The sequence below is a fragment of the Eucalyptus grandis genome, chromosome 1, assembly GCF_016545825.1.
Source record: "Eucalyptus grandis isolate ANBG69807.140 chromosome 1, ASM1654582v1, whole genome shotgun sequence".
Lineage (NCBI taxonomy): Eukaryota > Viridiplantae > Streptophyta > Magnoliopsida > Myrtales > Myrtaceae > Eucalyptus > Eucalyptus grandis.
The window spans coordinates 24956245-24975515 of record NC_052612.1 but is presented as its reverse complement, the minus strand read 5'-3'; the positions used below and the strand labels follow the sequence as shown (position 1 = coordinate 24975515).

The 19271-nt window shown below is 37.0% G+C and overlaps 1 protein-coding gene across 1 annotated transcript; it reads right to left on the bottom strand.

The window, feature by feature from the left end:
* Positions 1 to 1770: 1770 nt before the first annotated feature.
* On the bottom strand, positions 1771 to 3274 carry LOC104436284 (protein SLOW GREEN 1, chloroplastic). The gene has a single exon (XM_010049015.3). The coding sequence runs from the start codon at positions 3194 to 3196 to the stop codon at positions 2165 to 2167; it is 1032 nt and encodes a 343-aa protein (XP_010047317.2). The 5' UTR covers positions 3197 to 3274; the 3' UTR covers positions 1771 to 2164.
* Positions 3275 to 19271: the final 15997 nt, after the last annotated feature.

Sequence of the window (19271 nt, the reverse complement as noted above, 5' to 3'; positions counted from 1 at the left end):
TTAGATTCACTTTTATACTATATCACATAATGTCTTTTTATTTATTTATTAGTGAAACAATATTACACAGAATATGTAAAATGTTATAAGAATATTTGAGAATGCATATTTCTTTAATACACTAAAAAACAAAATATGCGAAATGCTTGAATATGAAACTATCGTGAATAAAAAAAGAAAAAAAAGAAGAAGAGTGGAGCCATCAATTTAAATTGCAATCGAAAGATTAAGGACAATTTTGTCTTTTTAGTGTAAATAAGGTAGATGTAGTCATTTAAGGGCAGAAATAGCGCCGCCCAAAAAAATAAAAATAAAGGAGAAACTTAACTAATCTACGGGGCTGAATTGTGCTCCAACGGTGCCCTAACCATCAAGCTGAAGCCCAACCAGCAGAGTAGTCAATCCACATGCCCAAAAACAATTACACAAGATGAATACCAAAAAAAATTCACCAGGGAAGCATGCTCACGAGATATCTCCATCATCTGGAACATGTACACATGTAATTCATTCCTTTACATCATGCTGATTTGGCTTGAGATGTCGCTCAACAAGTATATCAATTCCCCGAGACCACAACTACCGTCCACCATTTCTTTGTTGAGCAACGACTAGTTTATAAGCATATCTCATCAAAGCGAAAGAGCAGGACAGATAAATTTGAGAAACTCTAGTGAATAGAGCCGGAAAAGTTTGCTACCACCCAATACAAAAGTTCCAGTTCCATGACTAGGCAATCAAATGAGAGTTGACACGTGAGAGTTGTTCATCCAAAGCGAGCAAAGAAATAGTGCCAGGCAAGCATCACAGAGAATTTACATATCATATTAGCAAGTGAGCAATTTCTCAGCATACAGAGAAGTTTCAATCTACAAGAAACAATCGCACACATCACGAAAAAGGTGAGAGCCAAAAAATTTGAAACTTCCATTATAACAGGTACCCTCCTAGAAAAACCCTTCACATATTTTCAGAATGTGTTCTTTGATTGCTCTTATTCTTTCACAGAGCTATCTCTCTAACTTACTCCTCTTCCCCATTTTCACCTCCTTTTTCTCAAAATCCCTCCTACTTAACTTATGTTCCTCCTTGGTCACAACAGCACAGTGACTTGCCATTGAATGATCTTTTCAAAGGTAGAATGAGGAAGAGAATGCAGAAAATTTAGCATGCTTGAATTGAACAAGCAACATATGAAAGATCCCATCTGTTTCCCTTTGACTCAACATTTCCCAGGATCTACAAGATGAGCTCATGATAATATAGTTCAGACGACTTCTAACCATAAACCAAGAATATGAAACAAAGGGTAAAGTTTATGACCTGGACAAGCTTTAATGTATGGAAAAACTCCTTCCCACCCTCCCTCCCTCCCTCTCTTGCTCTCTAAAAAGAAAAGGGTGGCAATCCATAGACATCAACTATAAAAAAAATGCTGGAAAACAAATAATACTCCTAATTACAGAACAGATAGAAATTTCCTAAAACAGTCTTAAATAATGAGGAATTCATTTATCATAATAATTTATCCAAATTGACACATTGGTATGCACCATTGAACTCTCATCAAACCACCTACCCTTGTAAAGTCAGACCTCTAACAAGATATAATGAATCCGAAACAATCTGGATAACAAGTATTAGACAAAAACGCACATTTTCCAAATGTTGGTACTATCAATCACATCGAATCCATCAATTCCTAATAACCACCCAGTTCACCTGGGTGATAGAACAGAGATAAGAAAGAAAATGCATTTGAGTGCCCAATTATCATAAAGCAACCAAGTACTCCTTGATCAGGTATTGATATGACCTAGCAAAAGAAGTTATACAAAAAGAAAGGCCACAGGAGTTATTAACATGACTAAATCAAAAGACTGGCAGTTATGCCCATAATCATCAATAATAGATAAGTTGAGACCTACAAAAGCAATGATATTTTCTTCCAAAACCTCTCCTCTGCTCGGGGAATGCTACACCAAGGACCTAAAATCTACCAAGAAGAAAGCTCCTATCCACAGCATAACTCATAGTCAGGTCCACATTGATGTGTTCTGCCATATATGAATGGAACGCAAGAGACTTGGTAAGAAAAGGACCCGAGCCTTTCTAAAGAGTAAGGCAGACCTGATCACAGCAGCAAATGATCAGCTAATCCACCTCAGCTCTTCATGCCCGCTCTCTCCCTCTCCACCTTTTGCGCAAAGAACTTGGTGGCGAACATATTATCATCAAAATACTCAGCGTAAGGGTGATTCTTTGGAACAAGCCTCCTGTACTGTTTGAATTGCTTCTCCGCCTCATCTTGCTTTTTCAACAAAGTGTAGAGTATCCCCTGACACAAATAGGGTCTGAAATCCCTAGGCTCCTCCTTCACCAGCTCCTGGTACACACTCAAAGCCTCATTGTACTTCCCTTCGATGACCCGAACTTGAGCGACCAGAAGCTTGAAGTCCCTCACTTCGGACTTCTTCTTCTCCTTCTTGCACCTCTGCATTGCCACCTTAATCCTCTCCAGCAGCTCCTTCAACTCATCCCCCGCCTCGGAAGCCGCCATCACGAGGCCGTGGTAGGCCTCCACGCGGAGCGGGTCCTTGTCCAGTATCTCCTCGAACGTGCTCTTCGCCGACTCGAACTCCCCGCTGTAGCTGTAGATGTTGGCCTTCAGCAGCGGCCACTCGCGCTCCTCAGGCTCCAGCTCGATCAGGCGACCGAGGATCCCGATCGCTTCCTGGAGCTTCCTCGACTTGATCTTGGCCTCCATCAGGGACCGGAGCGCCTCCACGTCGTCCCCGTACTGGCTCAAGTGCTCCTCGATGGCCCGCTCCTCTTCGCCGGCCCCGGCCCCGCCGGGCTCCTCGCCGCGGGTTTCCACCTCGGGCGGGGCGGCGATCGGGGCGGCGACGGCGACGGCGGGCTTGAGGTTGAGGTGGAAGCGCGCGAGGAAGAGCGCGGCGGCGGCGGAGAAGGCGACGCAGGCGGTCTGGAGGGCGCGAGGGGGATCGGGCCTCCGGGGGGGCCCGGGGTCGGAGGATGAGGATGAGGCTCTGGCGGAGGTGAATTTCGGCGGCGGCCCGAGGGTTCTGAAGGAGAGGGAATGGAGGGAAGAGGAGGGAGGCTTGGAGCGGGAGCGGAGGTTGTTGGGGGAGAGAGAGAGGTGGAGCGGCGCGTGGGAGGAGTGAAGTCTCGCCATTGTCTGATCGATTGAGGTAGAGAGAGAAAGAGAGAGAGGGTAAAACTAAAACCCCAGCGAGTCGAAGAAGGAGGGAGACGGCCGACGGCGAAAACCCTGAGGCCGAGAATATGCCATTTGCCAAGCGAAGGTATCGAAACTGCGTCGTTTCCGCCTCCTCAAAATCGGTGTGCGTTTTCCCACCTGGGCTTCTTGGGACTTGGTTTGTGCTGGGAACTATTGCCGGGCCTTCCGGCCTCGTCTTTTGCTTTACTTGGTATCCTGAGGCCTTGTGGCCTTGCGGCTCGCAATCCGTGTTGCCTTCTCTTTAAGGGCTAAATCATAAAATATTTCAAATGGGTATATTTAGGACAAATTAATAAAGAACCCTAAATTAATACATTTATGATCATTTTAACCTCCTCCGTTAGCTTCTATTAAATTTTACCGTCTAATAATTAAGTTGGATGACATGTAATAGTTGACAAGAGTATCAATTTGAGGTTTTTTTCCTTTTATTTTTGTCACAAGTGTACCGATTTGTAATTTTTTGTGATATTAATCTAATTAAGAAAAATTAACGGAGAGTATGTTTGTCATAACCATATCAGTTTGAAGTTTTTAGCGATCGAAAAATTAGTTGAAAATAAATTCATTAGAAGTGTACCAATTTAGAGTTTTAAAGGTAAAACAATTGATTTATCGTAAATTTGTCATAAGTATATCAGTTTTGGGTTTTTCATGATATTAAACGTTTTTTTTAATGTCCCCACTCTAAAATCCATGGGTGGTTGATTATGAATATAATCTCAATTTGCTTACCATGATAAGGCCTGTCCCAAACCAATTAATTATGTCCGGGCCAAAATTTTCTCACAAGGCCTAAGCCTGTAGAGTGTAGACGAGGCTCGGTTTGTAAGAGACGAGCCCAAAACACTTCCAGCTTTTCCAAGGTGTTTGAAGTGGCTTGGGATGCATCTAGCGTATGTTGGTACGGGAGGCGTACTTAGTCAAGAGCGTCATCCTACTGCCTCCTTTAGTGAGAAGTCGAAAGAATAGAAGCAACACTATTCAACTTATAAAAAAGAGTGATATGATGTTAAGATTTTTTTTTCTTAGTCAGCTTTGGATAGAATGTTTCCTTTTTCCTAATTGATAGTGGATAAGTGATTTCTAATTTTATTATGATATATTAGTTTTTTTTACTTTGATTTGGAGCAATATTTATAGAGTTTGCTTATGGTTGTAATCCTTTTTGTTCATTAGAGCCAATGATTTATTCAGAATTCGCAAATATTTGCCAGGAATCTGATTGATGTACTTCTTCTCTTAGGCCTGATGCTTAGGAAACTCCATATCAGAGAGATCATGCTGGGTTAAAAATTCAGATTGGTGCATGTAAATTAACTTCACTTCGACCTTTAGACCATTTGAATTTGTGCGAAACCGACATCGATTGACGAAGTTCGTGGTGTGCTCCACGGACAAGCGACGGTGGTTCATGTTTGCTTTCTCTTTGGTGCTCTAGCGGTGCTGGCTTTAGAGAAAATGCACATCGATTCGAGGCTCGGGTGGACCGCGGGGGGTCAAACTTGGGCTGGACTGGAGCTTTAAGGTTTAATTCTTTTCCAAGCCAACCCGGTTAGTCTTCGGACATCACGGGCCTTAAAAGATTGAGAGAGGGCTATGAATGGATTAGCTTGAAGTAATCATGGCAAAATGATGATCTGACTGATTATTTTTGTAAGGAAGGGCATTTTAATAAACATAGATATTAAAAAAAAAGGCAACATAGAGAATGCACCGTGAGTATGAAAAAGATTTACACGAACGATTTTATCCGGACTTGATAATTATAACTACCTGTTCTCTTGAATCAATGGTGTATAAAGTCATTTTGCATAGAACTTTATTTACATTGACGAAGTATACTATGATTACACATTAAATGAAAAGAAGGATAAAAGAAAGTGAGTGACATGAGTCATTTCAAACTCCCATTTATATAGTTATTTGAGAAAATATTAACACTTTGCCATGAAAAATAATTATAACAAAGTAATGAAGATAAAAAAATAAAAAAATAAAAAAAACTGTGTGCGCTACAATTAGAGAAACATCTTGAAGCAAATTATTGTAAGAGGTCCTCGGTGAGTACATAAACATTATGAGTAAATTTAAGTCGACGGAAGGTTTTTTTTTTTTTTTTTTAATAATTGAATGAGCACATTAAGCCTAATTAAGTGTTCTTTCAACAAGTTACGTAGAATTTTCCTGATGTTTATGATCAAGAAAGGTCACGGAGGTTTGCATTTGCAAGGTTTTGATGTGGACAAATTTCATTATCTGAAAGATTCATTATTTCAAGAAAGGTCAAAGTCCAATGCATGTTTCCAGCCCTTAATTTACAGTCCACGCGTGGCCGGTATTCATGAAGTTGTCTTGATGCGTGGCCCGCCGTTGGTACCCTTTATTGAGGATTCCTTTACTCGTGCCTTTGACAATTCCTAGCATATAAAATTAGTAAAAGAATGAAATTGCTTGACCTGTTCTAGAACGAGGATAGCGAGTATTTTATTTAGTGTTTATACTTGCATCTCAAGTAAGATGACAAATGGTCAAAACCCAACGCATCTTATTCAAACCTCTCTCTTATATCACTTTATAGATAATGATATTCCCTTTCTCGCACGGTGAATGAGATGAGATTCATGGTAGCACGCTAAAGATTGTTAGTTAGACACTTTGCGAGATGAGATTTGATTTAAATGTGGAAGTTTGATAGGTGGACATACGAAATGACAATTGTTTCCTGTTGGGGATAATTGATTAAGGAAGACTTTGGCTTGCGCTGCTGCACAAGATCATTTTAGTCAAAATTGAATTCTACCTTCTAGAATGACGGCAGCTTACAAGAAGCAACAAAAGAATTCGCCAGAATTTGTAGAGCAAACTATTAATCAAAATGATGGAGATCCTAAAACATTAACATTCTATTTATCTTCTTTAAATGAAAGACATAAATGAAATTCTAAATCCCAATTTCACCTTCCCTTTCCCTCTCTCTCTCTCTCTCTCTCTCTCTCTCTCTCTCTCTCCCCCCTCCGGCTCCAATCCTCAACCTGCTGTAGCCCTTCGCCTCCTGGAACATGATGGGAAAAGAGTACTCAGGAAGCCCTAAACCTTTTCACATGATTCAATTATGACCTAAACCTCTATTGAACAAGTATAGGATTAGACCTTAGCAAGAAATCCCAATCAATTGTCGTCTGCTTTTTCTTAAGTGGTAATACAGTCATCCCAATTGATCCGGGTGTCCCGGCAACTTGGTAACATGTATGGCAATTGGTTAAAATGATTGTTTTCTATCTTAAACAATCAAATGCTATTATTAGAAAAAAATAATAAAAAGAAAAAAGTAAAAAAATTACCACCTTTTTCTTCTACCTCTTTAGATTGCAACACCATCCAGCTCTCAGCCACTTTGCGCTGCCACCACCACCACGGCACCCACCGTCATGCTCGTGGTACTGATGCAACCTCCATGTTGGTTGTCAATCTTCTTGGTTTGGCTGCTTCAATGGTGGCCTCTTCTTTCTCTCTCTCTAAACCCTAAGAGTACACACCAAGTTAACACCACATCTTGGTCTAGTGAAATCCACACTTGATTCATCCAGAGTTGAATCCATAAGAATGCATGAGGGATTAGCAAAAAATGACAATATAAGAAACACATGCAAGAACCTAAGATTGAAGATTGACTATATGTGAAGGGAGGTAGTTGTCGGTTCTTAATGAGAAAGAGAGAGTAACGAGGTTGTCCAATAGCTCGACAATGCAGATGCTGTGGCAGTGGCGCGGCCAATGATGTGGTGGTGGAACGCAACATCGGTGGACACTATGGTAGGGCTGCGGCCAATGGTGATGGCGTGGGCACGGTTATCTATTTTTTGTATCCGTTTTATAATAATATCACTATTAGTATTATATGTGATCAATTGAAATGTTTATAATACAATTGATTTCCACATAATAAGTCACTTCTTGAGTAATTTTCTCACACAATACTACCACTCCACCTCAGTTGCCCAACTGCCGCATGCAGTTTTACTAGTGACCAATGACAACGATGAAGAGTTCAAATTAGAGGCATTTCACCTGAGTTCCTATTGTGATTTTGTGAAAATAGATAAAAAAAAAAAAGAAGTAAAAAAGAAAAGAAAAGGAACAATAATGTAAACCACATTCATTGAAACCTTAGGGGACTTATTTGTCAATCTCTCGCAAGGGGCAATTCCATCTAATCGAGAAAACCATGCGTGAAGCAAACTGATCTCATTACACACGTAACTCCATAAAAAAACAAAAAGAAACAATTTCTTGTCGTACTAAGTTGTCTCAGATGTTACGTTAAAAAATTCGTCAACGAGAGAGAGAGAGAAAGAGAGAGAGAGAGAGAGAGAGAGAGATTGTGGCATTTCCTCGAAGGCGATGGACTGGAAAATTGAAGTTTCAGATTCCAGAAGCAAAACCACCCGTGGCCGCCCATTTCTAACTAACCCCAGAAAAACTTGCACGAACATTATAAATTGCACTGTAAAGCTGGCTTTAATTAAATAAGCAATGACCTTTCCACGAAATAAAGGGGCCAATGGAAAAAGGGAGCCTCGTGTAGGCTCTTGGCTAGACCTTCCAGAATCTCTCAGAATATATTCGAATAGAAAAACCCGGTTTAGATAATTATTGAATACACTCGTAGCATAGAAGAATACTCGCACGCTTATCATCAGACAAGTGACATGTGCGTTTAGCTCATTTTGTAATTTGAATATTTTCGCATATTAAATATCTAATTGAACATAATGAAAATCCAGTTTGATGCCTGTGCATTTATCTCCCATATGCTCACTGAAAGATTTTTTTTTTCTTCTGGTCAAAAACTGTTAAAGTATTTTCAGCTTTGCGATTAGGTTATGTTTTCTATAGAAATCCCAGTTTTTCATTCTTTCTTACGATAAAAAATAAAATAAAATTTGTAATAGATAAAAATGGATTGATACAAGAGAAGCGAGAGATGGTCCTGTTCGTCAACGAAAGACATGATGTTATCGGAAAGGAGATGAATTTAAAGAGGCAAGACGGACGACTGACTTGAGATTAAGTCCCTGAAGGTGAAAATTATGGCGCAAGCAAAGGTAATACGGTTCATTGTAATCCTCCCAAAAGAGTGGTAAATCATAGTGGTATTGGTACTTTGACACAACGAAATAATCATGACGGTAATGATTGAAAAACACACGTGTATATTAAAGATGTGTTTACTTCATAGAAAATTTAAGTTTGGAAAATATTTTCCTAAACATGATCGATTGTATTGTTTATAAAAATAAATGTATTAAAAATATTTTCATCATCCACAAAAATAATTAGGCTTTTTTTGACTAATTTTTCTAAGCAATATATAATTTTTCAAAAAGTGTTTTCTAAATTTTGAGTTTTCTGTGAAACAACATACTCTAAAGGATTAATAAATGGGTGACATTAATTCATATGACAACAAAAGTTTAAGCTTATAGGTTAGGTCCTTTATATGAGTTATGTAAAGTCACTCTTTTAGTAACGTCAATTTTTTTTTTTTTTATTGGAAATTCTTATTATCTCAGAGATATAGAAGGGATAAAAATAAACCAAAAGCTTACTGCACATCAAATATTGCCGATTGTAGTAGATGCTAATTTTTACAATTATACCTGTGAATTTTTAGTAATATCTTATATAATTTCGATGTAGTTGCCTCAACAGTTCATATGGAAGACTTCCTATATTAAACTTTTGGAATCATGGCTAGAGGTCCCACAGAAGGCTTACAATTTCCTCCTTAAAAGAAAAGAAAAAGATCGTAGAAGGTCTAGGCGGCAAATCTAGGCTTACAATTTCCTCCTTTAAAATGAGTCTTGCAACACTCATATTGCCATCTAAATCTGACATTCAGTTTATGCCCTTTAGGACACGTTGACCACCATCTTCTCTATTTCGAGAAATTCACATTCAAATATAGCATTCCAATGCGACAAGATCGGGTTAATTAAATCTCAGATGAAAAAGTAATCGCCAATTAAACTTCGGTCAAACTTTGTGATGCTCGAGAAAGGTCTTGATGCCCAACACCATACCAAGATACCTCAGAATAGACAGAATAGAATGAAACTTTCCACATGTCTAAGCTATTGTAAATAGTGATTTTTGTGAATGTTAAGTCGCCAAAACAACATTCGATTTATAGATCCAAGCCTTAGGCCTTGGTATTACTCGAAACCTCGGGTTATTGCTTTTGTGATTTACCTACCAATATTGAAATTATGGGAAAGCTCTTAACATTAGTGTTCAAACGCCACAAAAAAACACGCCAATCAGATATTGGATGTGAAAGTTTTGCATACCTCGACTCGACACCATGAAACCTCAAGTCAACACGGCCACGCCTCGACCTATAATTACCGTCCTTCAGTTTTGCAGCCATGATCAGTCTTTGCCTTACTCTTACTATCTTGAATATCTCTCATTTCGATATCGGTTCTTATGTTTTCTATATTTGTGTTTGCCTCTATGTGCATAGGTAACAAGGTTGTCGCTCTCTCAAATTAAGTTTCCAATGCTTTCTCAAATGAAAGTGCATGTTAGAATGTCGGAATGCCGCTTTCAGATCCAAGAGTTAAGAATGCATTCTTATGTTGCCCATTTGAAAAGAAAAAAACACATGTTCTAATGTTGAAATCAAATCTTCGATTCTAGAATATCTCGATAGTTGCCCATTTAAAAGTCAAAAAGCCCATATTGTTAGGCCTTCATAATGCCAAACTAAGTTCTCGTATCATAGAGTACGTTGTGTTAGATGCAAATTGCGCAATCCCAAGATCTCCATAACCAGAACAAGAACACAAACAATTGAGTAGAAAGATTAACGCACTTGTGTTGGGATCCATCGTTCTTGAAGCGGAAGCGAAAAACTAATGTTCCACGCGTAAGTCATTCTCCTCTATTGCCCTCTGTATCACTAGCTCAATGAGACGGTCCCCTCACTCTTTAGCGTTAGGTTAACGCTCCTTATGTGAGGATATATGTGAGAAATATAGTTAAAAGAGAGACTTGAGCACTATTTATAAAGTTTCCAACCAGGCCCCCTCATTACCGGCCAGGCTCAACTCAGCCGACACTAGCCAGCCCAATATTAGACTAATTAAGAAGCATTCTATCTTACCTTAGACCAACATTGTTTTACGATAACCGTAAAAACAGTAAATTACAATATCAATTAATGTAATCTACATTAGGAAAACTCTTACATTCTCCCACTTGGACTATATTAATTGAAATTGTACTGTATGTGCGTACATTGGTCCAAAGATAATTCTTAATAGTCAATCATATCCCAAAAAGTCTCAAACACCGAATCATGACGGTAATTGCATGTATACACATAGAGCCTTCCATAGTCACGAGTGCTCTCAACTTTATTGATATGGATTCAATATGGTAGTATGGCAAATGGATAACATCTCTCATAAAGAGATCCCATTTGTTAGTCACAATTCTCTTACTTTAAGTGTCACAAAAAACTTGTGCCACTAGAGAATGTCTTTATGGTTCCAATGAACTCACATATGCCTTATCCTTACGGTTAACCTTTCTTTATGTATAAAAAGGCATATGCACAAGGCTAATAACTAGATGCCCCTAGCCTTCACTCAAGGTTTATACAGTACTTTAGACTTTATCAATATGTATTCAACATAATAACAACATATTCAAAAATAGCTCCCACTAAATAATAGCATCTCATGATGCTCCTAGACCTATGTTAATGACATGTTGCTCAAATACACATGGGTGTAGGCCTTTAGTTAGTAGATCTATAATCACATCATTTATGGAAATATGTTATATTATAACGTCACATTTTTGTACCATTTCTTTATTGTAAAAAATTTTGACCGCCATATATTTAGACCCCTTGAGATATTTGTTATTAAATAATATTACAAATTTATTATCTCAATATAACCGTATGGGTCTATTCATAAAGTTAAAAACGGTCAACTCCTTAATGAGGTTCCAGAGCCTATTAGCCCAAGTAATAGCCTAAAAAAAATGTTACAAACCCTACTTACATAGTAGACATAAAACTTTATTTATTGCACTTCCTGTTAACATAAATATATATTCTGTTATTGATCACATGTCATCCTAACAGCCAGCAAAATTTACATTTGAATACCCTACTAGCTGCAAGAATTGAACATGTTTGTAAATTAGCATATAATCTTTTGTCATCTTTAAGTACCTTAAAACCTTCTTGGCAGCAACCTAGTATGATTGATTTTTTGCCTAGAAGTTCCATCGCAAAGACAATATTTAATCTAGTGTAAATTTGAGCATACATTATAATTTTAAATGCACCGACACAAGGTACACCATTTAATTAGATTTTCAATATTTAAATAAAGACAATGTGATAGATTTAGTCTATCACCCTTAACAACATGAGCAATTCCTGGCTTGCAATTATGTATATTGTATTTTTCCAAAATACGATCAGCAAATGTCTTATGAGAAAATCTTATATAATATGGCGAAAACAATCTTTACGGATTTCAGTACAAAGGATAAAAGATGTCTCAAGGTCACTACTTGTAAACAAAATATCATGTACATAGAGTATGAGAAAAATAAATTTCCTCCCACTGACCTTGCAGTATATTGAATTACTTTATTCTCAATTGAACAAAATAACAACACTATGAAATTTTTAATAATATTATCTGGAAATTTGCTTAAAACTATGAATAAAAATTTTCATTTTACACACAAGTTTACTTGAGTCTGCTGTAAAATCCTCCAGTTGCAGTATATAGATTTTGTATCTATTTAACGTAACTCCATATCAAAAAATGAACTATTAATGCCACGTTCATTCTGAAAGAATCTTTAAAAGGAAATAATTGTTTTTTCACTATAAACTATCCACCCCTCTTTCAAAGTAAAAACTTTAGCTACAAGTTTAGTTTTAAACTCTACAATCTTTCTTTGAAATCCTTTTAGTTTTGTACGCTAATTTACAACTAATGAACTTGTGATCTTTAGGTAAGTTAGTAAGTTTCCAAACACTATGATGTTTCATAGATTGTATATCGTATTTTATGGCATCTAATCACATACTTGATTGAGGATAAGAAATAACATTTATTTATGTCGCTAAATCAACCATGTAGTGGATATTGCAGTCATGCTCTCACAAATAGACTATATAGTCTAAAGGAATAACTGATCATCTTTTCCTAACAAATCTCCTAAGTAAAGCTACAACCACTTCATTCTATACTTGAGAAGTTTGAAAAAATTTCTTCATAAAAACTATATCAAAAATAGTATCTTAAACCTCAACAAGTTTAGTCTATGGTATAGAAGATTTCATAATTGTCTGTACCACAATTATCTGTATAGGCAAAGATAAAGACACAGTGATTTCATAATTGTCTGTACCACAATTAGTACCTTCAAGAATGTCGATCCTGCTCCGAGGAACAAGCGGCTTCAGAGAGGATGGGGCTTTGATCCGGCGGTCTTCTCCTCGGTCTCCTGTTGATCCTTCTTGTTTTCCGTATCTGGTTGTATTTCCGTTCTTTGCCTTTAGGTAGAGTGCAGGAGGTTCGGAGGTTGTCTCCGTTTGTCTTCTTTCTTCCCTAGGAGTTTCGTCGCTTATCGTGTAGCCTTGTGCTCTTTTTCATCGGATCCCCCTCACTTTGCCGCCACTGGTCAAAGTGTGGGTTATGGTTCCGATCTTTTGTAAGCTTCCCCTCTTTTTAATTTAATTACCTTTACCAAAAAAAAAAAAAGACACAGTGATTTTTTCTACAATTACATCGAACTGTAGAAATTTTATAGTATGTGATTCCATAATTCTTGTATCTTCTTTAGGGTCATAAAATTGATACCCCTTTTAACAATCTGAGTAAAATACAAAATAATTCCAAGTGGATCTAAATTCCAACGCACTTAATATTGGATTAGATAACCTCACTTCTACATGACACCTCTAAATTTAATATGATTCAAGTAATTTATGTCCAATCTATAATTCAAAAGAAGTTTATGAAACAATTTTGATAAGAAACATGTTTTGTATGTGAAAAAGGTTGTTTTCAAAATATCAACCCATAGAAGACCGAATAAATTAGTCTTATTAATCATGGTCATCACCATATTCATTATGGTGCAGTATGCCTTTCGACCAAATCTTTTTGTCAAGATTTTCGGGCATAGTAAATTAAGTTACTGAATTTACCAAGTATTTGACAAATGACCTTTAAGTTATTCCTTATTGTCATACTTGCCAAAATACTCACTACCACTATTAAGCCTGACAACATTTAAGACTACTTCTAATGATTTATTCTTTACTTCAGTCATTTTACTTAATTATTCCTTAAACAAAAAATTTATGGAAACAACATTTTCAACCTTATATGAGACGTATATATTATTAAGACTTAAGCTTAATCTTTGCAGATGTGTTTTAATTTCGGTATTAGACAATACATAATTTCAAGTCACTAAGGCTTCCATCATCTGCCTAGTAGTGCAGCCTACAAGCAAACCACTTTTCAAGTATTTATGAATGGAACGCTTCATGGATAGTAAGCAAATTTTATTGCTCTTTTTCCAAGTAGCAAATCATATGTCCACTACTTAAAATTTGAAGCAGTAAAAACCTCAATAATAATGGAGTTATTAATTACAGAAAATGTAACTGAAAAAAATAAGCAATGTATATAATTAACATCATGTGAGCACTGTGTAACTTGATGTACAAGTACACATCCAGAGAGTTACACGCATAATCATATAATCATATTTGGGCAGAATACATAATATGCAGTTGTACACTCCCTACATGATAATGGTTGTAAAAATATATTCCAATTTTCGTGAATTCATTATCTTTGGGCATATGAACCACTAGGATTAGTCACTCCTCCACCACACCATCATGTATTCTTTCATGAACTAATAAATAATCACCTCCTTTGAGAATATGACCACGCATTAGATTAGGAGACATCCCAATCATTATACGAGACCGATATTTCTCAAATCCAATCAAGCGTGCCACTTTAGCGGTCACTACTCAATTGAATCATTGAAACTCTATCATACTAAGGATATAAACTTTACTTCTCACATACACCATATACATGTGATTTTAACTTTAGTGATAGGGACAGTAAATCACTAATATAACATATCATGCTAATTACATTATTTTATTTATTAATAAAAATCAATCATCTGTATATATATATATATAAAGAACCTGAAAGACAAACTCTAATGAGATCACCGATCATAGCAACACAAGAAACTTCTCATAATAGAGAAGAAAGCATATTTTATGCACCCCGATTACATATTACTAGAATAACATAAAAGAATGCTGATCTTGAGAATCTATCACAAGTTAACATTAATAGCAATATAGGATACCACAGATCGACACACTTGATAGCTAATCCATTATAGCTCATGAGTTTCATAAGGTAGAACATGACTTCAAGGCCAACAACTGATTTTTTTTAGCCAATTTTAAGTAACAAATATCATTGCATCAACTAGTGGCCTATAAATTGAGTCAAACCACAAAACTAAATATCTAAACTATAACAGTAGATATTATTGCTTTGTAAAAATGTTTTCATACTCCTTAATCATAAAATTGTACAATTTGATGGACATTAACAAGTGACCAAATGAGTTTTAGGTACAATATGCAATAACTTAACTGATATGCATTACCCACATTTAACAAATGTATTAATTAGTACAATTAATTTGGTCACAAGTTCTTAAGACGTCCATTATTCAAAAGTTACCAGTATGTAAAGGAGTATGCATGAGCAACAAAAGTTTTATGACTTTTACTGTTTCTCATTACCTCAAATACATAATTCAAGTACTATCCCATAATGGTTGTATTTCATTAAGCCATCTTTAGTTTACAATAAAATTTAATATTTATTAATGAATCACACCATTATAATGTTTATGTGATAACATATCTGTAACCCAATACTTGTATTTCCAAAATCACAAAAAATACAAGAAAAATACGCAAAAATACACTACAAATACACGTATTTAGGGCTTTGTATGTATTTTCACAACCATTAAATAATCAGATACATAAAATAAATACACCACAAGATAGATGATAGCCATACGAATTCAACGTCGCCAGCCACGCGCCATTCGGATGCTCCACACGCTCGCATGAGCTGCCTGAGTGTGCAGCACGTGGAGCTCACACGTGGGCGTATCTTGACTGGTTAAAACCGGTCCAACTGGTAGCGGTTTGACCAGTTCCCGGTCCGACCACCCAATCCAGCTACCCGGTCTGACCAGTTGATCGGTCCGGTCAATAGTTGACCGGGTTGGGTCATGTCAACGGTCGGGTCGGGTCAACAAGTCAGGTTGGGTTGGGTCGGCCGCCAATCGGGTCCGGTCGTTGACGTCAGCCTACACGCGTGCGTCACATGCGCAAGCCGCGCCTTGCACATGGGAGGGCGTGAGGGCGCGTGACCGCGCATGGGGCGCGTCTCCGACGCCCTGGTGGCGCTAGCCGCGCATGGGGTGTGTGCGGCCTTCTCTGGCGATGTGCTGCCGACAGATCTGCTTGTCTCGTCGAGCTTAGTTTGAATTTGTGATTTAAATTTATTTTTATTGAACAAAAAATCACGAAAATCACAAATTAGGCAAAAATCTTATGCGTTCGAGTTCTAGAGTTATAGTTGCTCTGATACCACATGTTAGATGCAAATTGCGCTACCCCAAGATCTCTATAATCAGAATAAGAACACAAACAATTGAGTAGAAAGATTAACGCACATGTGTTGGGATCCATCGTTCTTGAAACGGAAGCGAAAAACTAATGTTCCACGTGCAAGTCCTTCTTCTTTATTGCCCTCTGTATCACTAGCTCAATGAGGCGGCCCCCTCACTCTTTAGCGTTAGGTTAACGCTCCTTATGTGAGGATACATGTGAGAATTATGGTTAGAGGGAGACTTAAGCACTATTTATAGAGTTTCCAATCATGCTCCCTCATTACGGGCTAGGCTCAACTCAGCCCATATTAGCCAGCCCCATATTAGATTAATTAAGAAACTTTTTATCTCATCTTAGACCAACTTTGTTTTATGGTAACCATAAAAACAGTAAATTGCAATATCAATTAATGTAGTCTACATTATGAAAACTCTTACATGTTGTTATGCTGCTAAAATTTTTGTAGAAATTGAGGCATGTATCCAAACTGCTGTAATTAATATTTTGAATCTTAGATCTAAAATTAGGCCGTTGAGATGCTACCTATGTTGCAAATGCATTATAATGCATGCTGTTGTTTTTTATTCTATACAAGTTGTGCAGTTTGGAAGAAATATAAGGTGGTGATTATATTGAAGTGCCTGCATTAGAATACACCCCTTTATTTGTGAGTTAACCTATAGGTCATATACCGAAAGGATTGTCTTCAAGGGTAGGATAGACTATGACAATACGACTATAGGTCAAAAGCCAATAGCCATCGCGCGATCTGAACCAATGGATGGAGGCCCTATGCATGTTCACAATTCATTTCATGATTTTAAATTGAAAATCCTGTTTTGGGCAGACCAAAAGGAAAAATGTGCATTTCTATATAAATATTATTATGTTTGAGTAAAGCCATAAAATTAATGAGAATTACTCCTTATGCATGTAAATTTTGTACTGCGCATTATTTCATCATGTTTTGAATTTGATTTGCCATGTCATACTGCGTGTGAATATTGTCATATCATGTTATTTTGTCATAATTTTTTGGGTCTAATTTGCCTGTCATGCTGCATTCGAATAATTCTTTATGTGATTATGATCATATTATGTCATTTTGTCATCGTGTTAAGAATATGACTTGCTATGTCGTACTGTATACTATATCATGTCATTTTGTCATCATGTTTTGGAGCTAATTTGTCATGTCATGCTGTACGTGAATTTTTACATTATATATATCATGTTTGAGCTGCTAAACATGAATCAATGAAATTATTGAGGAAAATCCAAATTGATACCGTTATTTGTTGGTATGTGGAAAACGAGGATGTACACTTCCTATTGCAGCTGGCCAAAAGTCTTCAGAATATATATTACAATTGAGTTTCCTACAATTGAGTCGGCCACATTATTGATTGAGACACACATACTTTATTTAAAGTAATGAATTAGTGGGATTTCTGGATTTGGGAAGAATAAGAGAACTACGTGGTTTTGGGTTGCTGTTGTCTAGTTTGTGCCGTGACTTTAAGAAGTGGCCACGACGTTTGAACAATCACCTGAAGTTAAACATTATGGGTTTAAGTGTATTCGAGAGGTAGAAAATTCTTGAATGTGTAAGCAAATATAATTCTAGAATTCTTTAATTGATTAGTGGATTCTCTGGGAATGGTTCTCCTCGTGGAGTAGGTAGTGATAGTCAAACTAAACCACATGAATCTCTCATATTCTTTATTGTTCCTCCTTGATGTCTTTGGTAATTTCATTGCATTGCTTTAGATTTAAATTGCAAGATTCATTAGCTTCCACATTATCTCGGATCAATCGATATCAAAGCTAACTCTAGGAATTTTTTGTTTCAGATTTGATTTAGAGCTTTAGCTTATTTGATCACTATCTAGAAATCCTATTGTTCCAATTATGTCTAACAGAAAGGTAGAGATTGAGATGTTTAATAGGAGGTATAATTTGCATTTGTGAAGCATTAAGATGAGTGCACTATTAACAACTTAAGATTTGCCCAAGGCATTGAATGAGATATTAAAATAGGTTGATAATGATGAACTAATAGAGAGGGCAAAGAGTATAAGCCTATTGAACCCATTGGATGAAATATTGAAATATTGGCTAAGGAGAAGGATGCCAGAACTTTAAGGGTAAAAAACTCTGGGCCTTTTATGTAAATGAAGGGTTTAAATAATCGCTTATAGATGTTGAAGAGGATGTTTAAATTTCAACTTGTTAAAGATATTCCATTAAAGCCCACTTAGATGAGTTTAACAAAGTTATGATGGATTTGAAGAGCTTTGATGAGGCCCTAATGGATAAAAAATAGGGCATGTTATTGTTGGATTCTCTACCTACGATCACCTCGAAAGAGGTAAAATCCTCCTTGTTCTTTAAGAAGTGATAAAATGAACTTGCAAGATAAGAGTTTGGTGCAAGATGTAGCGTGAGGACTAGTGATTCAAGGTAGAGATGAGCATTGGGGAATCCAATAGTAGAGGTAAAAGCATGTTAAAGACCCACCATAGAAAATCCTAGGGTGGTGTGAAGTGTTTAAAGTATAACGCAGGTGGGGAGGGGGCGGGAACACATGAGGAGAGATTGTCCAAAATTGAGAAACATAGGTTGTACGTAGAATGCCATAAGTAGTGTGGCAAATTCTACTAAGGAGAGCACCAATAATGCAGAAAGTGTCTTGTGTGTGATTATCGGTTCCTCTAAAGATGAATGGGCATCAAACTCGAGGTATTATTATCATATGACGTCTAAACAAGAATTAGTTTACTACTTATTGGGCTAAAGATGGTGGTAGAATTCTGATGGGGAATAACATAACTTGCAAGGTTCTGGAGATAGGGATAATTTGGATTCTAATGCACAACGTGGTAGAGTACACATTGGCAAGTGTGAGGCATGTATAGGAGCTAATGTAACTTTCTTATCTAGGATGCATTGTCAATAAAAATTTTAAGTTATCAAAAATTAGCTTAGATCCTAAATGATTTTCTCACAAGCATATTCGTGATTCTCAGGTTCGAAACAAGGAAAAGAACGTAAATGGCCTAGGCAAGTTGGCCTTGCTAGATTTGGCAACGGGGGCCTCACCGGTAGTCACCCTCCCTTGTGGCAAGCGAGGGCAACCCTCACCAAGGCTAGGCAACAAGAAAAGGAAAAGAAAAATAAATAGAAAAAGGAAAAGAAGTTCATAAAATCATTGAAAAA